The sequence below is a fragment of the Anolis sagrei genome, chromosome 2 (assembly GCF_037176765.1).
Source record: "Anolis sagrei isolate rAnoSag1 chromosome 2, rAnoSag1.mat, whole genome shotgun sequence".
Taxonomy (NCBI): Eukaryota; Metazoa; Chordata; class Lepidosauria; order Squamata; family Dactyloidae; genus Anolis; species Anolis sagrei.
Genome location: NC_090022.1, coordinates 69,230,937 through 69,258,289, shown reverse-complemented (window position 1 = coordinate 69,258,289; position 27,353 = coordinate 69,230,937). Strand labels below are relative to the sequence as shown.

Sequence of the window (27,353 nt, the reverse complement as noted above, 5' to 3'; positions counted from 1 at the left end):
AGAAGGAGGCAGTCATGGCAGTGTTCTCTTTTCTGATTCCGTTTTGGACACCATTAAAATGGCCATCAGATCTGGCTAAAGGAAGGGGAACTGCATGACATTGTTTGGAAATGCCTGGGAAAGGCTTCTGATTTCACAAATAAGTTGTAGGAAAGAGGAGACTGCAAGGAGGAAATGGATAAGAAAAATAGAATTACCATCAATCATTATAAATGTGCTGTCTGGCAGTAATTTGATTTTCTTGTCCATTTCCTTCCTCATAGCTTTGTCATGTTTATTTTATTACCTTTATTTGGCTGATTCCAGAGTATTTCTGTGCAGAGAAATAGTCATATACTTTCCATCATTTTTGTCAGCCGTATTGTCCAAAATGAATGCTTACTTATGGGCCAGATCACTTTCCGAGCTATGATGTATTTCTGGCTGAGTGTCAGAGGAACATGTTGTTCCTTCCCTCAACAGGGTTGGTGTCTGGGTGTCTGGTCCTGCCTACACTGTAAACCTTGCAACATCCTCCAAGTTGTATCCTAGCCTTCACTGAGGCAGAATAGTTTTTGAGTGTTGGTGAATGAATTTATTACCAGCGGATTGCCTGCTCCTCTAATCAGGCATCCTCAAACCCCGGTTGTCCAGCTCTTTGTACCTTGAACTTCCAGAAGCCCTAGCCAGCTTGTTCAGTGGTCAGGAATTCTGGGAGTTGGAGGCCCAAACAGCCGGAGGGCCAGAGTTTGAGGATGCCTGTCTAGATCAATGGTTCCATTGGTCCTCCAGGTGTTTTGAACTTCAGCACTCACAACTCCTAACAGCTGGTAAAATGGTGAGGATTTCTGGGAGTTGAAGTCCAAAACACCTGGCAATCCAGAGGTTGGGAACCACTGCTCTAGATGGTAAGTGGATACTTCTCATAGTGACACTGTTGCCAGTGTAGTGGGGTAGCTCCACATAAGAAACAAAGACAATGAGGAAGTTCATTCTAACTATCTGTGGAACCCCATGGTGGTTTTAAGGTACTGTATCCCCTATCTAGAAATCAAAAATGCTTTAAAAACCCAAATTATCCTCATGAGTGACTGAGGTAGTGGCAGTTTTGCTTTCTGATGATTCAGCGTACACAAACTTTGTTTCTTGCATAAAAATATTATTAAGCAAACTGTGTATAAATTCTCTTCAGTCTATGTGTATAAGAGGTGAATTCTGTGTTTAGATTTGGGTTCTATTTCCAAGATATCTCATTACGTATATGCAAATGTTCCAGAATTTGAGAAAATCAGAAGCACTTCTAGTCCCAGGCATTCCTGATATAGGTGTTCTCATTCTTGATTCTTCAACTGAAATGTGACAATGAATTCTGTAAATCTACATTATCCAAAACAGTGTTTCTCAAATTGTGCTCCTCCTAATGTTTTGGACTTCAGTTCCCAGAATTCATAACAGCTGCTAAGTTGGCTGGGATTTCTGGAAGTTGAAGTCCAAAACAGCTGGAGGAGCATGGTTTAAGAAGCACTGGTCTAAAGACTCAGAAATTTATTTAGTAAGGAGCCCCGGTGGCGCAGTGGGTTAAAGCACTGTGCCGGCAAGACTGAAGACCAACAGGTCGCAGGTTCGAATCCGCAGGTTCGAATCCGGGGAGAGGCGGATGAGCTCCCTCTATTAGCTCCAGCTCCTCATGCGGGGACATGAGAGAAGCCTCCCACAAGGATGATAAAACATCAAAAATCATCCAGGTGTCCCCTGGGCAACGTCCTTGCAGACGGCCAATTCTCTCACAACAGGAGCGGTTGCTCCTGACACGACAAAAAAAAATTATTTAGTATACTTCTACCCTCCCCTTCTCAACCCCTGAGGGGGGACTCAGGGGGGACAACTCTTAAAACAACCACAGGCCTATAGGAAATTGTGGTCCACACATGATATCTGCTGATTGGTGCTTGATAGAAAAGTTACATTTTTGGGTTATACCTTCCAGAGTCTAACCTTACATTCTTGTTAAAGGATTCTGGTAGCTGTAAATAAAAAGAAATGTTTCCTAGCTTTGGACTCAAAACTGTTGTCCTTTGTAGAAATAGCTTGTTGAAATCAATGGCCTTTAGGTGTAAGGAATTTGAATCCCGAACTTCCAAAGTAAAGATGATAATATAACAACAATTTAATACAATTTTCCCATTTATTACAAGAATAACATGCATCACTTGGTATTTTTCTTCCTGTTTCACATTCTGGTCTAAGCACTGTTTTCTGTTTGTCTCTTGCTCTGTTACAGTGCACCACAACCAGTTTTAACCTGTCACAATTTGAGCTTTAAAGTTCTTGTGTCCCGGTTGTGAATGAAGCTTGGATCAGTGAGGATTAGCAACTAATGTACAACATCCTGCATTTTCATTTATGTTCACTTAGGCCTTGAGGATAGTATCCTCTAAAGCTGAAGGGATGATGTAAAAGTTTAAAAGCAGACAGGAGGCAGACATTTCCCTCCCCTGTTTCTAAAACAAGCTTCTCAATGTCATTACACAGATACGCAGCCAGAACTTTCCTGGAGGTGGGAATTGTAGCATCCATAAAAAGGGAAGGAGTGAAAGCAGCCGGGAACTTCTCTTCTGTAAAAGAAGGCATATAAAATGAGAGGAAGAGGTGGCTTCCCCAAGTGTACGTTGGAGGGAGTATGAGAAATGCTAGAAGAAATGTGGTTGTTCCCTGTGATTGAGAGCAAGGAAGCAAGAGTGCAAAAGGCAGGAATTCGAGCTGATTGGGATAATGTGACATCAGGAAAACGTGGCCAGTGAATAGGCTCATATCTGTTTTTCACTCAAGGAATAGTGGGTGTTGTGCACGCGTAATTATCCCCCAATCCTTCCTGCTCAAGTATCATATAAGCATAATTGCCATCTTTTTTTAAAAACAGAACTTGAGGAAAAATTTAACTTATAGCAAGTGTAATTTTTCTAAGCAATATTACAACAGAATTAAATTATTAGGAACATTAAAGCGAACCTCAAACTCACAATAAAAATATTTAAGTACAATTTTTAGAAAGTACACCCTGCCTTAAGAAGCTCTTGCTGTTGCTGTTTTTATGAATTTTAAATGTGCTATTTTAACTATGTTGATCGGGCTTTTCCCCATATAAGCTGCCCCGAGTTCCTTCGGGGAGATGGAGGCGGGGTACAAAAATAAAGTTACTGTTGTTATTATTATTATTATTATTATTATTATTACCTTTAAAAACCTTTAATAATGTTCATTAAAGCCTGTTATAATGAACAAGACTTTGCCTACTGACAAAAGAATAGCAACGAGAGGGCCCTCCTAGCCATGCCATTTAGTTTGGATAAATTGGATTGGTTGGATTCTTCACACTTGTTGTCATTTTTACTTTGGAAAATTTGTTAAAGCTTTTCAAATACATTAAAAGTACACAAAAATGAAGAGAGAGAAAAGAGTAAAAAAGAAAGGGCACAAAATTGAAGTTACATCCTATCTTCTTTTCTTTGTGTATTTAAATATATAATCAATTTATATCTCTCTTGTCTGCTAACTACTATCACCCTCTCCGGGAGGCCAACTCACCAAAATAACGCTGTCACTGCAAATCAAAGATCCCTTTAATTAACTAACATTAGTAAAGTTCAAACATTAAGTAATAAGATAATTAACAAAAACATGATGGCAAGCTTTGTCATCCTTACAAGACTTTCTTTTGGTGGTTTGAGCATGATGTTATCTTGCTCTGTCCATGCCCAACCACTTGGTTTCCACAGTTGCATTTCAAGTAGCGAGGGTTTTCGATACTTGTGAGTGATCTTCCATACACCTAGTAGTGATCGAAGAGAGAAATAAACCAGCCAGAAATTTTCTACAGGTGCTGGTCTTACTGCTACTAAAGCTTTTCCTCTCACAGAGTATCATGTAGGACCTTTAGCCAACCCTTGTCTGGAAATTTTACCATCTTTAATTTTGTGTTGCTCTTGTAGAATCAGATCATTTCAAAATAAATACAATGGGCCTACTATATCCATGGGCTCATGATCCATGGATTTAACCTACCATGGATGCTAATATACACAACACTATCTATTTGAATTCAAGATGGAGAACATGTTAGTTGCCCATGTCTGCGAAATTTGAGCATGCATGGGTTTTTGATACATGTGAGGAGTCCTGGAACCAAGCTATACCAAGTGCTTCTATACTTCTCTGCTCATTGTCATTGACAATTGAAGGCACAGGAACCATGTCGTCCTTGTATTTTACTGAATGCAAGAGTGAGAAAGTGCTGCACTGAATGGGATTCAACATATAATAGATTTAAACACAGCACATAATGCAAGTTATGTTACCTATCTCTAAATAGGCAACTCAACCTGTCTGTATTGGTCAATACATATGCAGGATCTACAGTCTCTTTTAGGTTAAAAGGTTACCTTTTAATGATGCTCATGAAAGTGGACGATAGCTTGGAGAACAATTTTCCCAGTTTTTCTTCAGGTTGGTTATTTTCATTTTACACACCAGGCATAGAAAGGCCTTTTTTAAAATATTGGCTGGGAATCCAAGCATCTTGAGCTGATATGTGTAGCAAAATTTGATTTTCTGTATATGTTTCATCCTCCTATATTTCTGTGTATGCCATATCAGGTATGAACAAAAAATGACTTTCTTTTTGTTGAAGTGCAATACCCAAATTTTCTTTCCAGCAGCTAGAATAGTAAGAGCTTCTGTCAATTGCAGTTCAATAATATCTGAAGAGTTTCACAATCCCTAGCCTGAGATAGTATGTTTTACACAGGCAGAGAGAGAAAATACCGAACTGATGAATCATAATGACCAACATTTAATAAGCTAGGTCAGCTTATTTTTAAAAGGCCACTCACTTTATTCAGTAGTTCTTGCTTTCCATATATATATATATATCTTTCACATTGGACCTGTGAATATCAGATGCAGCCCTAACCAATGTCTCCCCTCTCAGCTACCTTTACAGCAATGCTGGTGAAACATTCTTATGCCTAGTAATCATTTCTCATTCTGCGCTCTTCTCCAAATACGTCTGTCACCATTTCTGGTGGCAGCAACCCACTTTGCCAGAGAGCTATTTCTTCCCCACTTATCTTCCCTGCCCACTCTCTATCTCTGTATGGTTGAATGGTTTTGACAAGGCTGTGAAGAGAGCCGTTCTCTGTTTGGTGTTCTTTTGCTGGGTCAGTGTTCATGTGATCTAGTGTCACTGTGGCAGGCAAGTTGTCACTTTTGTTTTGGGGACAAGCTCAGAGAATTGATTATCACTCATGAAAGCCTAAATCACTAGTCCAGTTTCTGGATTGTGTATTGCTCTCTCTCTCACACACACACACACTCCCTGCAGTTTGACAAGTGACCTCGGAGTTCTTTGAATCGTATGAACTAAATTTATCATTGATGTTTCTGATTGGTGCTATAGTGTACAATGACAAGTGCCAGCACAGACAAACACTGTGAAATGTATTGGGTCTCTATTTAGAAAAGGAGATAGATAGATAGATAGATAGATAGATAGATAGATAGATATCCCCCTATGTGTCTTTAGTCCATCCTCAAGCCTCTTGACTCTTTTTGTAGTATTTTTTTGCTATCCCTTCAGTTCCTTAAAAAGCTCAAAGCTTGGAATTTAGGTACGGCCCATATTGTCTATTGCGAAATGGTGATGGACACCTGAATGGATCCTGTTACCTTGAAACACAAGAATGAGAAATTCAGAAACGTACTCTTTCAATCTATGACGGCTTGGAAGCATTGTCTGCAAATACCTCTTTCCCCCCTTCTGTTCTTCCTCTTTGTCAATGTTGCTCTGACTCCAGACTCTTCTTGCCTTTTGTCTAGTGGCAGATATCACCCTTCACGTTTGCTATCTCATTGTGGCATTTCAATTCAAGAGGGGAAATTCTTACCAGTATTTCACACAACAGTCACACGGCCTTGGCTCTGGAATAGGCTTTTCATTCCAAGAGTCTCCTATTCACCCATTGCAGAAAACAGTATTTTTTGAGTACATATTGTATATGCTTATGGCTGTGTAACCATCATGAGGATTCGGAAGACTAGGCATTTCCTAGCCATGAGACATGGTTTCATGTAAAGTTTAGGGCTTCTCATTTGATGAATTAATGGATATTACTGCCTTACCATGAGTCTTGTAGTGGTTTTGTGTAATTTAAGCTACTTTTTGCCTGTGTCTTGCAGGATAAAACAGCTCAGGTAAGTGCTTCCCATTGCTTGTTTTTGGTTGTTTTTATCCTCCTGCTTTCTTGAGCGATGTGTAAGGAATAAGCTTACACATCAGAAACAGTTTCAGGTGGACATGTCTGGTTTAATGAAAGCAATGTCTCTGAGAAATAAAAGTTAGTCATTTATGGCCCCTTGTGTAGAGCCATGAAGATAAAACCTGAAATATTTATTTGTACATTTTCCTAGCATCCAATACTAATGACTCAAATCTGCCACAGGCTTAATTGTCCTTGATTCCCAAGAGCTGCTAACACTATGGCATCACCAGGCTTTCATTGTCATGGTTTGCCTCCATCCCAGAGCTTGACTGAGTTTTTTGAAGCTTACATTTTCCCCTTTCCCTCCACCCATTCCATTAGAGTGCATGTTGTGAATGTGAACTAGATGGGCCAGGCAACATTTCTTGAATTTAACTAAGGCTCACCAGCAGATCTGAAGATAAGCCTCTACCAGCCTTGACCTGTAGGCTTATCGGAGGCAGTAACAGTATCAGGCCAGTTGTAAGGATTACACATATTTGTCCACTGGGGAAGCTTTCAGGCTTAATCCACGGGTTTAATAACCAAGCTGTGGATTTCTGTAGGTGCAAGGTGGAAAAACAATTAGGATGTTGTGTTTCTTGTTCTTTTTCAAAGAATCCCTTATGTCCTTAGTGCATGTCTGCCTGTTTGTGCAGTGCCTACTGTATCCCTTTTACTTCAAAGGAAGGACACCTACTTCTTGGAACATGGCTTTTCTGTACTTCATATGACTTCATGAGACAGCATTAAGCTGGTATGTTAGGAATGACTCTTTTCTATTCCCAGGATTGAAGCATTTACACTGAATGCTGTGCAATTAGTTTCTCTGAATATTGCAACAGAAGGGTGTTATGAGTTTTTGTAATGTTCTTCTAGTGTCACATGAGTATATAACATAAGCTGCATAAGTAGCAGGCCAACACTCACAGGATTGCAACATAAATACATTGGATTTCACTGCAGTGAAACAAGACTATCAGCTGATGTTTGTTGGTAGTCTTGAGCAGTAAGGTTCTTATGTCTTATACATAGCTGTGGTACTCTGCCTCTGAAAGCCAAATCCTTTGGAATTTCTGGTATTAAAGTCCAGTAGGGGCCTCACTTTAAGTCGATTCCAAATTTCAAAAGGTTAGAAAATGTAAATTGCACATTAGAGGTGTCCTTCACCTTGATAAGAATGTTTTGCTGTGATGTGTTTGCATAAAAGAAGCTGTGAAGTCTTGATGGGACCATTCTCTTTCCTGAAAGTGCAAACCACACATGAAAAAAGAAACAAAAAACTGAGGAGAATCTGTATATTCCCATGCGGTTGAGCATCCTTTTTCTGAAATTCCAGAATCTGAAATACTCAAGAATCCAAATTTGTCCACATGAGTCACTTAGACCTTTGCTTTCTCATGGTTCAATGTACTCAGACTTTGTTTCATTCACAAAATTATTAAAATTTGTATCAGATTACTGCCTGCCTATGTTTCTAATGTGTATATGAGTCCCATTTACAAAATCTCTCAAATGCAGACATTTCAAAATTCTAAAATATCCAAAACACCACTTGTCCCAAGCATTTTGGATGAGGCCTACTCAGTCTGTATTTGTCAAATCAGAAAATTTTAGGAGGTGACATCCATTGAGATATGTTATACATATTAAAAGATTTCAGAATTGTGATACAATGTTGTCAGATCAGAAATGGCTGTAAATTTGGAGAAGTTTAGAATTAAACATGTGGACTTAATGAGTTCATTAAACTGAAATGGGTGACCGCTTATATGACCTGAAGAACACGAACAAATTGGAAAAAATTAAATCTGTTACATCTCTAGTATAGCACCCAAAAATAAATATGTGGTATCCTCTCTGAGTTGGGAAAAGAGTATGTTGTGGATGTAATCTGTAATCTATCAGAAATTCAAAATGTCAAAATCAAAGGACTTTTATCTCATTACATACCGTAATGATTACTACAACATCCAGCGTAGACTTACCTTGGAAATGTTGGAACCTGTAGTTTTGAAGTAATAGGCATCTTATTGTAATTTCTTCTAAAGAATGTCCAAGTGTGTCTGTTTCTTCATCAGAGATCTTTGAGACATTAGGGCAGAACCCAAGAGTAGAACTTTGTCTTACTCTGTAAAAAGGTCAGTGTCCTATCTCTGTGTGTATTTTTCGGTGTAGTTGAAAAGTCAGCTTTGAAAGGGTGGGAAGCAGTGTTGCTGCCAATCACCATGTCCCTGTGGAAACTTTTCACTGCAATAGATTTAATCTTTAGATGGTGACCCTTCAAATATGGCTGGACCATTTGTGGATTTCAGCTAACTTTGTCATATATTTCTCCATAAAATTACCATATTATTGCTAATATTTTCAGCCCTTAAATAGGAAACATCTTGTATAATAAAGAATGCTTGTCAACTCAATATATGTTAGGTTTTCCAGGATTCACATAAGTAACATCCAATATAAAAAGTGATGCCTTATAGTCCCACCTCCAAAGTAGCCCTTTGGCCACATTTGCAAGAGTGAAGGTGAAACACATGTGAGGAAATTGTAAGCAGGGGGTAAAGCAGTGACCCATGGTCCAAGAGGACCTTCACAGAACTTGGCTGCTGGTTAGGGCCTTGGAAGGTGGAAATACTCTGACCAGATTTCCTTGCACTTGAACTTTGTGGAGTTCTGCATTCTAGTGGCAGCCCTGTGATAGACAAGTGGCTCTGATCTCTCAAGCATGATGGTTTGGCTTATTCAACTTTGAAGTTTAAAGCATTTTTAAACTCTGAAAAGCTTCTTTCTCTGTCCCAATAATAAATAAATAAATAAAATCTGCACATTTATATGTATAGAAAAGGTTCTCTTTTCCGTTATAAGATGAGGTTTTCCATTATAAGATGGCCACATCTTTTCTGTAACTCTGTGAAGGGCATTAAGAAGTATAAAAACACTTGAGCATAGCTTTTCGAGCCCTGTGGTCACTTTTCAAGAGAAGTTCGTAATTGTTGGAAGCTATTTTGGATCTTGTGCTGGAAGAAAGGTAGAGCAATCATTCCATCAATCAACCAGGTCATGCAGTTGCAGACCAACACAAATAACCCTTTTCTCTTATAGTAAAATATGATCTTTTCCCTGCCTCAGTTTAGACAGTTTAAAGAAAAATCCTTCCACATGGCTTTTTATTATGTGCATTTTATCATGCACATGATAAAATGATACAGAACAAAACTGACCAAGACAGGAATATGCTTGCCAAATGTAATTTACCACGCTGAACACAATGGTGCTATTTTCTGAGCAAATGTGTATAGGCCCGGGCTGCAATGTTTACACAAAAAGTAGACTCTTACAAATTGGTACATCTTGTATAATTTGGTGTTTTGATGCAAACCTCCAGGCTCCATGGATGTTTCATTGTTTAAGAGCTGAGTTATTGATGACTTACACAAGTGCAAGTGGGAATTTACACCATTGGTACCTACTTGTGAGTAGCTTTGTACAAAGATATATCCAGTACCTCTTTGTACAACAGTTTTATTCAGGCTGACCACTGACAGCTGAAAGGTACTGGGCGCAGCTCTGTCCCTTCCCTGATTCTAGCTGCCTCTGATTATCCCACTTTCTCTCCCGGACCCCTCTACACTTCTTACTCTTGATTTGCTGCATAAAAATGCTGGTCGAGCTTTATGCTTCACCAGCATTAAATAGGACATAGTCATGATACCTTCATATTTGCATTCCTTAGTAGCAGGAGACAAACGTATTTTCCTTCTCCCTCAGTATTCGGTTTGTGGTATCCACAATGGCTAAGTATACGTCATTCAATGGAAAGTGTTCTATAGATTGTAGGTCCATAAGCCCAGGCTGTCTTCACAGTTTTTATGGTAGCTTTGAAGAAGCTTAACATGTTGTAAAAACTATATTTAAAGTTTGAGAATATTCTCTTGTTTTTGTAAACTTCTGGGATATAAAGATGAAATAAGTATGATGGCAAAATATACATATTTCAAAGCTCAGCTGTTGCTAAATTATATTTCCTTTTTAATAATCTTTATTGCTGAAATGCTACCATGAACGGAAATCTTGTTGAAGGCAGTTTGAGGATGTAATGAGAGTCATGCATTACCTGGGGGGAGTCTTTAATGCCTCTGTTATTTGGACCTTCCATCTTCATTTTGGTTATACTAGCTCAGTCCATACACATATGTCTTGATAAGTTCCCTTCATAGTACACTTGAGTAAAATCAGAGGTTTGTAGTAAACTGCAGTTTCTCTTTTCAGTTGCATGAAGAAACTGTGGTTATGAAGTTAGAGACAATCCAGGATTTTAAACAAACCTTAAACTATGATTTAAGATTGTCATTTGTTCCCAAACTGGCAATTATAGTTTCCCTTTTGGAATGGTCAGTTGAAATATTTCAATGGTCAGTTGAAATATTTTGCATGAGCTAATTATAGCTCATGGAAAGCAAGGAGGAAAGACTTGTATACGTTTATTGATTTGAGAGATGGTTATCCAACTACAGAATTTTTACATTTTATCTTTTTCTTGTTTTCCTGGTATTTTTTTAATAGCTAGGGGTGTTTCTTCTAGTATTTATTGAAGTAATGCCCTCTATTCACGTTCATGTGGTGTCTTCTTTTGAAGCTCTTGTAGAAAACTTAAATGGATAAAAATGTGTTTATTTCCCTTAGAAAATTGTAAAACTTTGCTAAAACATTTAGATATCTCAAATCATTTTCTTGGTAGAGCCAAAGACTTTGATCAGTTTCTGTACTGGACTCTTCCAAAGGAGTTGAGCGTAGAACTAACCTTGCTCCTATTTTTGTTTTGCTTCTGCTCCAAGGATCTCCATTACCTGGCCTCCAGCAGTGAGATGGTAGGCCTCTCTCCTCCAAGTATTCTTTTGCTTTCATTCCCCCCTCCCCTGCTAAATCCTCAAGACATCTCTTACATATAAATACTGTTGTCCTCTACTTTATTTTGAGATAGTGTTTTGTAAAATGGTTCTATCTGCTGACTCCTCATTGATTTTGCTTTTTTATTTCTTTTCTCCACCTATTCTTAGGACTCAGATTCCCAGGAGTCTTACACTGAGATGGTAGGCTGGACATTGTGTATCTCTCTCTCTTTTCAGAGTTCTCTTCTTTTTCAGGAGGTTCTTCTCTTGCGTATATTAACCCTGATGCAAGTTTGGAGCCTTCCTTTGGGAGAAGAGTTACTGAAGTTGACTGCCTATTCAGCAGTTTACAGAATCTGTAAATTATTGTTGCCTGGCTTAGAACTGTGTAGAGCTCACATGTTGTAGTATATAAAGGATATAATGTGCAAAGTCTCCAGTTGTAATCTCAATTCAGTTGTGGTCTTTTTAGGAATGTTACTCTTTCTTGGCTTCAGCTCCATTCCCCAAACGCAATAAGGGTACACCTTTACTCATATGTGCCACGATTGATAAAATTTCACAAAATATACATCACATTTCAAAATTTCCAGCCCAAATCCAGGTGGACAGGGTGGAATGATCCAGACCAGCAAAGATGTACTCCTGTGTTGTTTTATGATGAAGCATCTGAGCCTCCTACTTCAAGCTGGCAGGACAAGGCTGTGCTGGAAGAGTCATCTTGCTAGATAGCCCCTGCCTTCACAATTGTAACATAAAGGCCTCCAGTTCCCATGCTTCCTTTCAATTGGGGGAAAGCTGTTCAGCATTTTCTAGAGGAGCCAAGCAAGAATATTTTGGCAGTACACACAAGGCAGCTCCTCTTGTAAATTATAAGGTTTTATTTTTTGTAGATCACTTGGTTATTGCAATATTTGAACATAGACATTGTGTGGCTTTCCATTTAAAAAATGGCATGTTCTTTGCTGTCAGTATGAAACAAAACCTTTCACCAACATTTTGCCCAGCAGTTATACCTTTTGTTACATACCCTTGATCACACTGCAGTTGGCATACATTCCTGACTGTGATGCTGTATTTGTGGTCTTCCATATTGAGCTAGAACCTGGGAAGAGCCAGTTGTTTCTCAGGGAAGTGGAAACCATAATACAAAATGCCGCCTCTGTTAAAAAAGATGCACTGTTCCTGTAGGCAGGAAAGCAATCCTTAATAAAGGATGGGAATTATATGCGCTTCCTGATGTCGTGGAACCAAAACTCCCAGCATTCTTTCTGATTGCCTCTAATAGCTAGGAGTCCTGGGAGTTGTAGTTCAGCAGCATCTTCAAGGCTGTTTGACTTCCAAACCTATTTTTTGGCGCAACTGCATCTTAAAACATCACTGAGTGGGTTTGATTTGCTATTAGCCTAAGTTGGGATACACTAAAGCTTTGGGGTAACTCCTTTTCTCTTTTTGTTTCTGTCACATTGTGACTCCATGTCCCTACCTTCTCCATGGCAGATGATAGTGGGCTGCTGCTGCTGCCCATCAGTGGTTGAATACCCTCACCTTGAGGAGGTAGGCGGTTTGCTGCCTGCATCTTGTGCTCTGTTCCCTCTTGCGAGGCAGATTTTTCTTTTGATTGTCACTTCCTTCCTGATTTTCTCTCAAACCAAGGAAAGAAACAACCTCTAACAAACCCACGTTTAGTTTCTGCCATGAACATAGGTCCTGACTTGAGAGAAATGTGAAGGATATGTTGCCTACGAGTGAAGTGAATTTCTCATAGAATAAATTAGACTTTCCCTGTCTTCTTTTCTGAAATAATTTGGAGCACCAGAGAACAGCTGCTGTTTAATCAAGATGGCAATTATAAACTTTCATTCCAAAGTTCATATTAGTCCTTCCAAACAAGCAGAAAATTCTCTGCGCCAGCTTTGAAAAACACAAAGAGTTTTGTACTTTTTTGGTTGCTCTGATAGGCAGACAGTGTGGACTTTGGAATTTGTTTTTTGGCCAACATAGCTACTCCTGAAGTCTGTTTTTCTCCAGTTCCATGGTTTTTCTTCTCTGTAATATCCTTCCTAACCCACAGTATAATTGTTTAAGTATTGCCAGGATAAATATCATATATAGAAATTCATACTTGGACTAATGATTTATAAATACAGTCAATGAACATTAGGGAGATTTTTGTCTCAGTCTGGTAGATTTAATGGAAACCTTTCCAGAACCACAGTTAAAGCCAATGTATAGGATGCATTTGTGAGTGAGAGATTGTAGAATTTATTTATTTATTTACCATATTTCTATCTCACCCCCGAGGGGGGACTCAGGGAATACATTAAATATTAAATTGTTTAAAACAACCACATATAAATACAATTAAAACAGGATTTGAAACCGCAATTAGGACATTTAGTCTGTAATCAGAGTCCATGAGCCATCCCAGTTACAGTCACATTCATTTCCAGCTATCTGTTGCATTGTTGCTAGTCTCTGAATGCCTAGTTCCAAGCCAGGATTTTACTTGTTTTCTAAAAGGAGGGAGGAGGCCGATATCACATCACTAGGAAGGGAGTTCCACAGCTGAGAGGCCACCACTGAGAAGGCCCTGTCTCTCATCCCCACCAACTGCACCTGCAAAAGAGGTGGGACCAAGAGCAAGGCCTTCCCAGAAGATCTTAATGACCATAGAATAAATAGAAGAGTTCACTTCACTATGCTTCAGAGATCAACTTGTTTAACTGCTGAATAATATGAGTGCATGCTCTTTTGGTGGGTTTCTCATCCAAATAGTTCTAGCTGCTATTTGATATTCTTGCCATCTTCATTTGAAGAGTGTGACTGCTTACAATGAAATGGTGGCCTATAAGGACTGTAGGGGGGCAACTGGGCTTGTTTAACTGGGCATGGGGTAGAATATTAGTTTAATGTGTTTCCTTCCTTCCTTCCTTCCTTCCTCTAAGGATAATCTGTCATTGTACCCTTCTAACTTCTTTAATCTCTGGGAAGGAATCTTCTGTTGGTGCCAAAAGTGAAAAAAAAATCCCAATAAACATGCTAATCTCTCCTCTGTGATTTAATGTAGAAAACAGAAAAAAGTGTAGAGTCACACAGTTATTGTCATGTCTTGCTGTTCCATTTTAATGGATCCAGCCTATGAAAAATCCCAGTCTATTGCTATTCTCACTAGTCCAAGACCATTCCTTTTTTTTTTTTAATTGGGAAGAACTGTACTTTCTGCCTGTGTCTCTTAGGATAAAGTCCAGATCTCCCAATACAGAAGTTGCAGACACCATTACTGCTTTGGCTTTAGCCTGGGAGAGAGCCAATTCATTACTGACACAGAAATACTGTTCATTGAGTTTCAGTGATGTGGAAAAGAGTTGGTGCCATCATTTGCATCCTACACTAAGACCAGGCGAGTAGAAATACAGCTCCTAACCTCCGTTGCCCTGTGCTGACTATGATCTGAACACAGCTCCTTTCTCCGTTTTCAACTGGATGCTGTGGTAATGAATGCACTTTTCTTGCACTTCAACGCCTATGGGAGTAGTGAAGATCCTGATAGGAACATGACAAGGGTTTTGCATTATCAGACTAGCTCAGTTTTTCGTTCTCATCATAGCCAACTTTATGCCTAGAGTTTAGAAATTTAAAGTTTTGGGACTACGCTTCCCACAATCCCTTAGCCAATGTGGCAAGAGGGAGCTGTAAAGCTAGATGCCCAGAGAAAACAAGCAAGCAGGATAATACAGATAGCAAGCCTTTCTTGCGATTGTTCCCTAAGAAGCTATACTCAGTGCTTCCTCTGTGGATTTGTTCACACTTGCATCTTCACACTTGTTTCTCACCACATTATCTCTTGCTAAGCAGTGTCATCATGAATTTCAACAAGGCTTTTGTTATGTTAGCTAATTCATTTTCAGTCTTTTCCTAATGATAGTGAGTGCTGCACTTCCCTTTTTCATGATCGTTATATATAGAGTTGATGTTTCCATTCAGAAAAACTCTTTCCTACCTTACTTAAATTCATACCCCATCAGTTTACCTGTTGTTAGAAGTTTTACCCCAATATGTGATACTTAACATTTACTCATACAGAACTTCCTTTGCTGTGTTCCTCTCTCTCACGCTCTCATCTTTCCTAAAAGATTTATTAAAATGCAAACGATAAGGAGGGAGAAAAAGAAGAAGATAAGATGTAGCAATCACACTGTTGGTAGATATCCTAGAATTCTTTGTACCTAGGTTTTCACTATCTGAAATAATTCTTTATCATTTGCAAAAATGCTTTCTTCCTGTTCATTGAATGCTGCAAATCATTTTCAAAGAAGTTCAGTAGTTTAGACCCAATACAGATCCTGGGGGTCGGGCACCCTTTATTTCTATTATTATGACAGTGGTTTTCAACCCTCCTAATGCCACGACCCGTTAATTCGGTTCCTCATGTTATGGTGACTCCCAACCATAAAATTATTTTAGTTGCTACTGCATAACTGTAATTTTGCTACTGTTATGAATCGTAATGTAAATATCTGATATGCAGAATGTATTTAGATACTGGTGGGGTTGGGGGATTGATTTTGTTATTTGGTAGTTGCTGGGATTTATAGTTAATCTACAATCAAAGAGCATTCTGAACTCCACTAATGATGGAATTAAAACCAAACTTGGCACACAGTACTCCCATGACCAACAGAAAACATAGAAGGGTTTGGTGGGCATTGACCTTGTGTTTGGGAGTTGTAGTTCACCTACATCCAGACATCACTATGGATTCAAACAATGATGGCTCAGGACCAAACTTGGCACAAATACTCCATATGCCCAAATTTCAACACTGGTGGAATTTGGGGAAAATAGATCTTGACATTTTGGGAGTTGTTGATGGGATTTATAGTTCACCTACAATCAAAGAGCATTCTGAACCCCACCAACGATAGAATTGGGCCAGACTTCCCACATAAAACCCCCATGACCAACAGAAAATACTGTGTTTTCTGATGGTATTTGGCGATCCCACTGAAACCTCCTCGCAACCCACCCCAAAGGTCCCGACCCGCAGGTTGAGAAACACTGCATTATGAGAATTGTCATTTTATCTACCCATCTCAGAACTTTCTTGCTTTATAAAGCAAATTATCCTATTCAAAGATGATCCATCTTTTTGCCCATGACTGTCAAGTTAACTCAATAGTCTATAGTTAATATGTGTTCAAATTTTACTACCATACCACATTTTTGGTAGTTTTACTAATTTTGCATCTACTCACTATAGTGAGTTCACATGCTTGTAATAGTTCTGTATCTAATTATTACACTAGTGAGCTACAAGTAAAATCTATATTTACATAAGTTTGTTTAGTACTATTTCTACTCTAGCTCATAAATGATGAATACTATATTAACATATTTTACATAATACTGTTTTAAGACAATCCGTCCATCTTTCAAAATTTTGGTACTCATATATTTTTCTACGGACTGGATCCTTATCCTGTTACTTTTAATACTTTTCAGCTGGGTGGAAATGGAATATGATTAGCAGTACAAAAAAGGGAACCATTTAATAGCCAATGAAGACTACTTCAGAGGTTTGAAATGTATGAAACAGAAATTACTTCTGATCACCGAGACAAGAAATCAAAATGCAAATTTTTCATTTAGTGGAAAGATATCTTTCTGCCTCTTTGGGAGAAGTGGACTCAGCCACTCATTCTGTTATAAAGAATGAAAGTGATATATTGATGGTTACTTAATGAAGCGTGTGACCTGTTTTATTTTATTTTATTGCTTCTATGTAAATTACAAAGCTATGAGCTCGTTCTTTTCTCCTTTGGTGATTCTATCTGAAGCCTTATAAGGTTGTTTTTTTCTACTATTATTTCAGAATACTTTTTTCAGTTTCATTTTTAAAGTTCGGATATAAGCTATTCCATTTGGTTTCAGATACTGAAGAGATATTTTCATAATTACTATATCAAAAGACTAGATTTTTAAAGATGGTATGTTTCTTGAATCCTCAAGATACAAAGCCTTGAATGTAGCAATTCATCATTTAAAGAAAAACCTCCCTGTTTCCCCCTTTATAGAAATAATCACCTCCTAATAAACTTCTCTGAGGCTATGTATAAAGAAAGATTTGAGATTGAGAAAACTAGTAAAAAGAGTATTGTCATTTTGTTTTCAATTGGAGGCTTATAAAGGGATTACAGTGGATTCTTGATATCTGCTGATGTTTGGATCCAGGACCCCTGTGGATATCAGTACCTGTGAAAGCTGAAGTTTCATTATATACAATGGCATAGTTAAAGTGGTGTCCCTTATATAAAAGGGCAAAACCAAGATTTACTTTTTATATTTTTTAAAGAAGTATTTTCAAGCCGTGAATGGTTAAATCTGTGGATTCAGAAACTGTAAATACGAAGGGTGGCCTGTACACACAGTATGCTTGATGAAAAGAAAGGAAGAGATGGCATGCCTTTTCTTTACCTGGTGTAAGCAAAGTTGTAACTACAAGGTCTGAAAGATGTAAGCTTTGTAGCTATGGATTTGGGGCTATGTCCAACAGTTAGTCCTAACTAGAGTAAATCAAATAAGTTAGTGGGGCATTAATAATCATCATCATCTTTATTTATATCCCACCACCATCTCCCCAAAGGGATTCGGGGCAGCTTGCAAGGCATTACAGAGTGCACATATAACATACAACAGAAAAAAAGGGTACAAAATTATAAAACAAAACAGAGCAATGGGACAACTTTTTTTTGTGTCAGGAGCAACTTGAGAAACTGCAAGTCGCTTCTGGTATGAGAGAATTTGCTGTCTGCAAGGACATTGCCCAGGGTACAGCTGGATGTTTTACCATCCTATGGGAGGCTACTCTCATATCCTTGCATGAAAGCTGGAGCTGACAGATGGGAGCTCACTCCACTCCCTGGATTCAAACCACTGACCTTTTGGTCAGTAGTTCTGCCAGCACAAGAGTTTAACCCATTTGCCACTGGGGGCTCCTATGGGACAAATGGGACTATACCTTTGTTTTTACCAGTATCTCACAGCTAATTTTTTTTAACTCAAGCCGTGTCAACCATCATTTTCATTTGCTTCTCTGACAAAAAAAAACCCTACAGTAGAGGTGCAATATAGAGTTGAGAGTGGGAGGAAGAAAAATCCCTCCAAAGGATGCCAGAGTGCAGCTGCCATCAGCCGTAGCCAGGATACTCCATGATGAAAGATGGTGGAAGTTGTAGTCCAGCAACATCTGGAATGTCACACCCTGCCCACCGTTGCATGAGAGAGAGTCAGACACTGAGCTGGCACCACAAATAGGCAGGAACTCATAATACTGTAGTTTGTGCTTAGGGAGGATGTGAGAAAGCAGCTGGGAGCGTATGTAAATAGAATGCGGGCAAAGGAAGAAGCAATGTCTCTCTCTGTCTTGTTTGGACATCTGTCGCCAAAGCTCTTTTCCAGCAGACCTCCTAGAAAACAGCCTTTAGCAAAGGAACATGCAACTGCATGTAGTATATTGTTTGACCTCCTTCAGGTCTCCTTATCTTGGTCTTCATACAAGGGTCTTGCCTGCAATGGCAAAGGCTCTTCTTCCTTCAAGGACTCTTAAGCTTGTGAATGCCCTGAATACCAACAGCATGGTTTGTGCTTTGCTGTCATTTCAGTATCTCTTCTTCATACTTCTCCAATTTCCTTGGCCTTGTTTCTGTTGATTTATGTGTTTGTTTGTTTCTCTTGTTTTCTTTTTCCTGTTGCCAGGTCAAGACTGAAATCAGCGTGGAAAGCAAACACCAGACTCTTCAGGGGCTGGCTTTTCCTTTGCAACCAGAAGCACAGCAGGCAATTCAGCTCCTCAAGCAAAAGAAAATCAATTACATCCAGCTGGTAAGAGGCCACACTGAAGCTTTTCCATCAATTCTTTAGCTGCCTTGTGCTTTGCTGCACAAGTCTGGTGTGTGTGCTGAGTTGCGTCTTTTATATCACTGTAGCTTACCCAAATGTTGTTGTGAAAGTATGCCTTTTTTGTCTTTGTTTAAACAGAAACTAGACCTGGAACGGGAAACTATAGAATTGGTCCATACAAATGCCACTGAGATCGCAGACCTTCCGAAAAGAATTCCTCAGGATTCTGCCCGTTATCACTTTTTTCTGTATAAGCATTCTCATGAAGGCGATTACCTGGAGTCAGTGGGTAAGCTCTGGACAGATTTGTCTTCTTTCAAACAGAGAAAGAGAGATTGAGAGGAAAGGAGGAATGGAGACTAGAATTGCTTTGAGCCTTTGCAAACATTGTAAAGGTACCTGTGCCTCTGTGAGATGTTCAGAGAAATATATTCTCTGAGTACAATATAACCCCCTATATCTGCATAAGTTGTAATCCTGAAATTACCATGGAAATAGAAAACTGGATAACACTATGTAACATGATTTTTGTTCCTGGGTTATAAATGTCTCTTCCTAATTGGTTCTATCATATAAACATGGAAAAAGTTTATTGAACTGCAAAATCTTTGTTTTAGTGGGACACCCTGCAGCACATTTTGGTATAGTTTTTCAATGAATATCACATTGAGTTTCAGCCACTTCAACCTAGTTTGTGGCAGCTACAAAAACGTAGTTTCTAGCGTATAACAACTACTTTCAAACTAGGTACTACACAATTAAACAGAAATAATGCTTTCAAACCAGGAACAACATTTTTTTTCAAATTTTGTTACATAGTGTATTAGTTAATCCTATTGAAATGTATGACTTCTACTGGAAGTTGTCATAAAGTCATACTGTATGACCAAGAAAATTCCTAAAGAGGACATATCTTGTTGGGTGCAGGAAGGTGAAACCACAGGTATTGATCCCATATCTACAGTGATCATGTTACTATATACCAGTGTGTTAACACCTGTGCGGGTTTGCTTCACTTGGAATATGTGGATCTGAGAAGGCAATTTTTGATTTCCTTTCTGCGAATTCATGTTTGCCAAACCTGGTGTCTTTAGAACCATGGGCTAAAAATGGTTGTGTTGCAAAAAAAAAAATTCTCACTCTTTGTGTTCTGCCTTCTCTAAAATCTATTTCCTTGTGCACCTGGCAGTCATTCCCTGCACCTTCACCCTAGGTTTGAGGAATTAATGTCCCTGGGTCCCTGGGATGGCTGATCCATTTTCCATTTCCTTGCAGTGTTTATCTACTCAATGCCTGGTTACAAATGTAGCATCAAGGAGCGCATGCTGTACTCCAGCTGCAAAAGCCGGCTGCTTGACACAGTGGAGCAAGATTTCTGTCTAGAGATTGCAAAGAAGGTAAGTGGTGATCTCTTGCTCCTGAAGCTTAGTTTGAAGCAGGAAATCCTGCTCCTTCTTGCTGGGCACTAAGGCTTGTATTGGTTGTTGCATGAAGAGTGAACACAAAGGTTATTCCCATTCCTCCAGTTGGGATTATCAATATTATTTAGACCTATAGGTTCTGAGTGGTGTGAAGGAACAAAGTGATAGTACCTGAACATTCTTCAAGAGAGAATTACTCAGCTGGTGATAGGTAGATCTTAGCAAAGATTGTTCAGAGAAGGGATCCAGATGTTTTCAGTTTGCTGGAAACTGGAAAGGAACAGGGCCAGCCAAAGCAAGGCTGGAATTCAAGTTCAAGAATAATTTCAAATGCATGGACAATTTCAAAATGAGGAAAAGATGATAAGCCTCAATGAACTCACCTGGAATGCTCAGATCTTAGAAATAGCATTAAGGGAGAGGAGGTGTCAGGAAAAGACAAGAACTGCCAGTGTCTCTGTGACGGGCAAACGTGCTTGCCTCTGCTGATATTTTAGTTGTTTGTTTATTTGTTAACTGCATTTCTATGCCACTTTTCTCACCCCTGGGGGGACTCAAAGCAGTTTACAACATAATAAATGGCAAATTCTATGCCTCACATATATATAAAATTATCACATATCTAAATGAATAACATGTAACTGTAGATTAAAACCATTAAAACTATAAAAACATCAAACAGACATAAACATGAAACATATTATTGCTGCAATTAACAACGTAGACCCCTTCTCCCCCCCCCACTTCCCATCTCTCTCTCCATAGTGTTTCAGCCCTTCTTTTTTATACCCTTCCTGCTTCCCCCCCCCCCCCCATCCCACTAAACACAAAGTTCTTCAGGTACAGATTGAATACAGAATGGGGAGGGTAAAAACATCCTGGGCCTTTTGGGGGGATGGTAAATGTGATATGAGGTACTTGAGGCGGGCAAGGGGAGAGAGTCTTATCTGATGATGGCAGTAGGCTACTGATCTGTTTGGTAAAAGTCCAGAAGAACATAGATTTTATCAGTTGTGGTGTCATAAGTCAGGTGTGAGCTATCACTTGCCAGTAGACTGAGGATGGTTTGGGTGGGTGGTTTGGAGCGAGGTGTAGCTGCCGCAGAGAGGAGTTGGTCTGTAGGCTGCATCTTCCACTCTGGAGGAGCCAAAGTCTCCTGTCCTCCTTATCACTTCCTCCTTATTAGCCCTTCAGGTGAGATTGCACAGCTGTGGGGGCCATGCCCAAGATATTTGGAGAGGCTGGCCCCAGGCAGAAGTTCTAAAGTAGAGTTCTCACCCTTTGCTGCCCAGATGTCTCCATGACTGTGTTTCACTCCTTTCTTGATCCCAGATTGAAATTGATGATGGAGCTGAGCTGACGGCAGAGTTCTTGTATGACGAAGTACACCCCAAGCAGCACGCCTTCAAACAAGCCTTTGCCAAGCCCAAGGGGCCTGTGGGGAAAAGGGGACAGAAGCGACTTATCAAAGGACCAGGCGAGAATGGCGAAGAAAGTTAAATCCCAATGGACAGAAGGACAGGGGTCAGGAAAATGGGCTGTGAAGTTTCTACCAGCTTCCAGAATTGCAGCTCCAACCAACCTTGGTTTCTGAGCCTGTCCATTGAACTCCAGAGCCTTTTCCCCTCCACCTCTTCTTTCAGGGTCCTGTCCATCTGATTTCATGGAGCTGGGGCAAAATGTGGGGGCAATGAGGGATAGCTGCCATGTCTTCTCTTCCCTTTTGCCCTGTTGTTGTGTAAATTCTGGGGGAGGGTGTGTAGGAAGGGGAACCCTAATTGTTCTAGTTTGAAATTACATTGTGACCTGGCTTGCTTGGGATCCTTGCTGCCATTTTTTATTTGTCTGAGGAAGTTGCTTACATGTGAAGAGCAAGAACCAACCACCGCCCACTTTCCTTCCTTCCTTCCTTCCTTCCTTCCTTCCTTCCTGTAAATCCCATACATATTATTTTATGTCTTGGGTTGCTCCTTCTCAATCACAGGAAAAATAGAGGGAAAACATCACAACATTATGCGTGCTCTTCGGTATCTCACTACCATTAATTCCATTCCCTTGCTGAGACAGGTTTGTTTGCTCGGAAGCTTATATACTTTTGAGACTTAATTAGAGAGGGTATGTTCCAGATATAAATGTGGCAGCTCTGTTTCTACTCCACCTTCCTCGCACTTTTAATTGTGTTCTGTTTTGTTTAGCTTGAGCCTGTGGATTTTCTGGAGAAGGGGCTGCAGTGGGTAGTGGGGTTTATTCAGAAAGAAAGAAGTGTCTTGTTTGGGTGCAATATTGCTGCTCCCTCCCTTGATGGACTCCTGAGAACTGCACTCATTTCATTGGTGAATTGTCTTAACATCCCGTTTCAGAGCTTCCTGTCTAGCCTTGTTTATGGCAAAATTATGAGCTACCACCACTGATTCTTAGAAGGAGCCAAGATTGCTTGTTAAAGAAGTTGTCCTGTTGTCCCACTTACTCCTTTTTATAAAGCTATGCATTGCAGACCAGTTGGTTAATTCTGGTGTGATACCCCTCCTACCCCATGCTTTGCTTGGATGGCTCAGTGGTTAGTGCCATGGTCACACGAGAAGAGAAGACAAGGGGTGCTTAGGAACCAGTGTCAATCTCTGTCCTGTTGGCATCTCTTTGACTTAACAAAGATCAAGGCTCCAGTTGTTTTCACATCATCCCTAATACATCTTTTTCATAACCACTTGTATAGAGAAAGTTGGCTAATCCAGAATGGCCCTACCAACTTTCAGCCTGATATTCCATGAACATCCTGAGATTTTTGTCTGACTTTACTGAGAAAATAAGGCCCTGAACAGGCTGTTTGCAAGCTAGGTGGTTCCAATTAGTGCCTCCAATGGGGACTTTCTGTGAACACTGTAAAGCCATCTGGTTCCTTGGCCAACTGAGATGTTTGCTCAGGTGTCGGTCACTACACACAGCCATATTTTCTGTCATTCCAGCACTGCACTAACGCCAGTGCGTAACGGTACATATATTGTAGCTCTACAATAGAGCTTTGCCCAGCCAAGGGAGTGCTGGCACTTTCACACATCACTGATCACAGATTGAGCTGTGTTCCATGTGGAGTGTACTTTGCCCACAGGGTCGTTCATTCCCTAAGATAGATGTTGTTTACTGGAAATGGTTGTTGTAAATCCATTTCAGGCAGGTGGAAGGAAGAGGGTGGCTTGCACAATGAGTTCCAAAGTGAGGGGAGCAGTCAGTCAGCTCTGAAGGCAAGCAAAAGAGCAGGCGCTGACCCAAGCTCCCACAAGGCTCTGGCCACAAATTTGATTTAATTTAGGAATACCTGAAAATCAGTGAGAGAAATGTGTTATTTTTAGGTGGGTCATGCAATCAATTGTGTTTGATTAAAATTCAACTTCTGACTCATAGAAGAGCTTCTTAATTCTTCTTAATTTTCTGGGGTTTGTTTAATCTCATGCAAAAGGGAAAAGGAAAAAAATCACCCTGAAGTCACAAGCCTTGATTGATGGATAAGAATCAGTGAAGTAGTGTTAGTTTGATGACTTAGCATTTTGGTTTGTCATTTGCCCTCGCCTCTTTAAAAAAATTTGTTGTCGCATGTCTTCAAGTACTTCTACATTTATGGAGACTAAATCAGGGGGTTTCAACCTGTGGGTCCCCAGGTGTTTTGGCCTACAACTCCCAGAAATCCCAGTCAGTTTACCAATTGTTAGGATTTCTGGGAGTTGAAGGCCAAAACATCTGAGGACCCCGCAAGTTGAGAACCACTGCTCTAAAGTGAACTTATAGCAGGATTTTCTTGACAGAATTTGTGCAGAGGTGGTTTGCCCTTACCTTCCTCTAGGGCTGTAGGAGTGTAACTTGTCCAAGGTTGCACAATGGACCTCCATGACTGAGAGGGAATTCGAACCCTAATTTCCTTGTTCTTCATCACACTGGCTCTCTTTTAAAATGTTAGTGCATTTTGTTTTTTGAAGGCTGCAATAGAACCAGATAATCGAAGTAGCAAAATGTTAAGGTGGTTTGCCAGTGAAAGAATCTGTATTTCCTGTAGCTTGTTCATCTTTGTAGTGCAAGCAGCAGGGACTTGAATTGAAGAACAACAGAGGTTGGTGAATGTATGGGAGCCAGCAATAACTTCCAGAATACTTGGAGACTTGAGGAGTTTCAGTCTTAAAGAAATAACTTCCAAGATCGGGTTCAAAGAGTTATGCAGTAGACCATTCTAAAAACAAAACAGACAAATCAGAACAGAACAGAAATGTAAGTTTCAGCTCTTCTCAGATTCTGAGATTGCATACTCACCCTATTTTACTATTTCGAGTGGTTTATCTTATATTTTGGACTTTCTTCACCATGCTTTTGAAATGGTTCAGTTCTTGGTGCCAGTATTTGGTGCATGGAGAGAACAGAGTACAGTCCAAATTTGGCTCTAACCAGCATTATTCTTGAATAGATAAAGTTGAGATTCAAATAGGTATAATGAAACAATCTATGGGCCATGACAGTAGTGGTGCTGTGTGTTTTAGTTATTTTCTAACTTAAAGGCCTCATGGTTGCAGTAACCTCTAAAATCTCCTGGTCCATATTTTTCTCCCTATTAACAGGATTTCTTTGCTCATTCAAAACAAGGGTGGGAAACTTGGATTACAACTCCTGTGATCCCTTATTGTTTGCTCTGCTGGTTAGGTCTCACGAGGCTTGTAGTCCAGCTACACTTGGCATGCCAAAGTTTTCCCACTCCTGTTTGTGAGTGTGTCTGTAATAATCACTGTTGGTCTGTCCTCTAACATGGCAATCTGTTGCTGCATGTGAATTAGATAACAGTACTTTATTATCTCCATCTCACCTTGGAAGCTAAGCAAGGTCAACTCTGATTAGTGCTTGGATGGAAGACCACCAATGGATACCAATGCTGTAGGCTATATTTCAGAGGAAGGAAGTGGTTAAACCATTGCTGAGTATTCCTTGCCTAAGAAAGCCATATGAAATTGATGGGGTCACTGTCAATCGATTGGTACTTGAAGGCACAGACATAATCCAAAAGAAATTGTGTAGGATACAGACTCTAAACTGTATCTCTTTTTCAATTAAGGGTTTGAATGCTGTCAAACTGGTCTAAATCATTTCTTTTTTGTTGTATGAAAACAGAACATAATGTTGGTCTCGTCTTCCCATGAGTACATCAACTTCATGATCAGTTGTAATTTAAGGATCTATCAAAACTTAAAGTAAGGACAGAGATGATGTTTAGCCTCTGCATCTCAGCACCACCCTTCTAGTTTTCTCCTTTTCTTTTCAGTGACCTGCCGCCAAGAGCCAAATCTCAGTCTTTCAGAGAGATTACAGGACTGCTGTTTGTCCTCTCACCATCTTTTGTTTCCACCTATATCTGTGTCCATCGCTGGTGCCTGCATTATGCCTTGCAGATAATATCTGGCTGGTTGCCTTTTGTGGCAAATCACCCAGATGCCACCGTTTAAAACCAGCCTTACAGGATGAAGATCAGTGGTCTGATAGCTCCATAAAGACCCCCTTGTCCCCAGGCTACTCTTCCCCAGTCCCCATCAAAACAGGAATAGAAAATCCCTCCCTGCTCCCAGTTACTCTGTGGACCACCAGAAACACATTTGCTGAGCATTAGGAACAGGTCACAAAAACAACAAGGAATGTTACTTGGAGTGTGGGAGATCTGAATATTCACTGTCTGCCTGTGAAAACAGCTCCCCATCCTGAAACACTGATTTTGATTGTATTGGAACTGACTATTATCTAGCAATCTAGCATCACAATTTTCTCTGCCTAGTACTAAACCAGAAGAGCTGGTCTTTCCCACTCTTAAGTGGTTTGACGTTATTGTATTAGGCTGTCCTAAGGTCACATAATATTCTAAGGCCGGGGTGATTTCTGGAGCATTCACCATATTCATACTTGGAATTTACTTGATCTAGATGGTTTGAGTTTTATATAGATGACAGGGGCCATTTTGTAGTAGCCCTCATGTGGTGTTGCAAGAGCCCTAGGCGTTGAATCAATGGAATTATCAACGAACAAAATTAGGAAATTCTTGCACATCCTCAGAGGAAGCTGTGATATGTTTAGTCCAGACAAAGCTCTAGCAGATTGTAGATATTTAGCAGTTGTGTCAGAAAGACTAATTGACAAGATGATAAAAACAAAGAGTCCTTCATTCTATCATTGAGTTTCACTTGCCACCACAATAAGCAAGACACCGGCTGCACACTAACAGGGTCCTTTTCCACACTAACAGTGTCCCAAAACTTTAATGAACAGCAGGTTTGGAGAAAGTACAAGATGCACATTCCTGACTGGGCTGGATGACGATGTGGATTTGGTGATTATGTGAAAGGCAGGGCACACTGTACTGAATGCTGTATTTTCTAAAAAATAAAATATTTTTAAAGCAACTATTTTGTATATTTATTTAGCACATAAGGACAGCTCTTGCTGCTATTTGGCCACTTTCAAAATGTGCAATACAGATACTACAACCTCTCTGAGAGTTGATTGTCTACAGCTCCTGATTAGACTCTTCTGAGACATGGTAGAAGTCACCTTGCCACATGGTGTGAACAACAGATCTACATGGCTGGTACCTGCCTTACAGTGACTTTATGAATGACTTTCCCTTTTCTGGTGGAGTTGGACATCATATCCTTGATAATTTTGATGCAACTGTCTTCACATTAACCTGCTAGCAGAATACTTGTGAAGAAACTGATGCCATCAAAGTAACTCGTAGAGATGACAACTGTCTTACTTGAAGGTAGTTTTGAAATTTGACTAATCGAGGAAAGGCTTTCTCCTCAATGTGCATCCAGTGACCAAGTTTGGGAAATGTAGCTCATCAA

At 39.8% G+C, this 27,353-nt stretch overlaps 1 protein-coding gene across 1 annotated transcript in view; it reads left to right on the top strand.

Annotated features, from left to right (window-relative positions):
• The window catches only part of TWF2 (twinfilin actin binding protein 2), an 89,123-nt gene extending 62,214 nt beyond the window's left edge, over positions 1-26,909 (top strand). The window contains exons 6-9 of the mRNA XM_060765853.2: positions 18,926-19,051; positions 19,208-19,358; positions 20,345-20,466; positions 21,823-26,909. Coding sequence (XP_060621836.2) covers positions 18,926-19,051; positions 19,208-19,358; positions 20,345-20,466; positions 21,823-21,990 — 567 coding nt within the window. The 3' untranslated portion in view covers positions 21,991-26,909. The remainder of the gene's footprint in view (positions 1-18,925; positions 19,052-19,207; positions 19,359-20,344; positions 20,467-21,822) is intronic.
• The last annotated feature ends 444 nt before the right edge of the window (positions 26,910-27,353 follow it).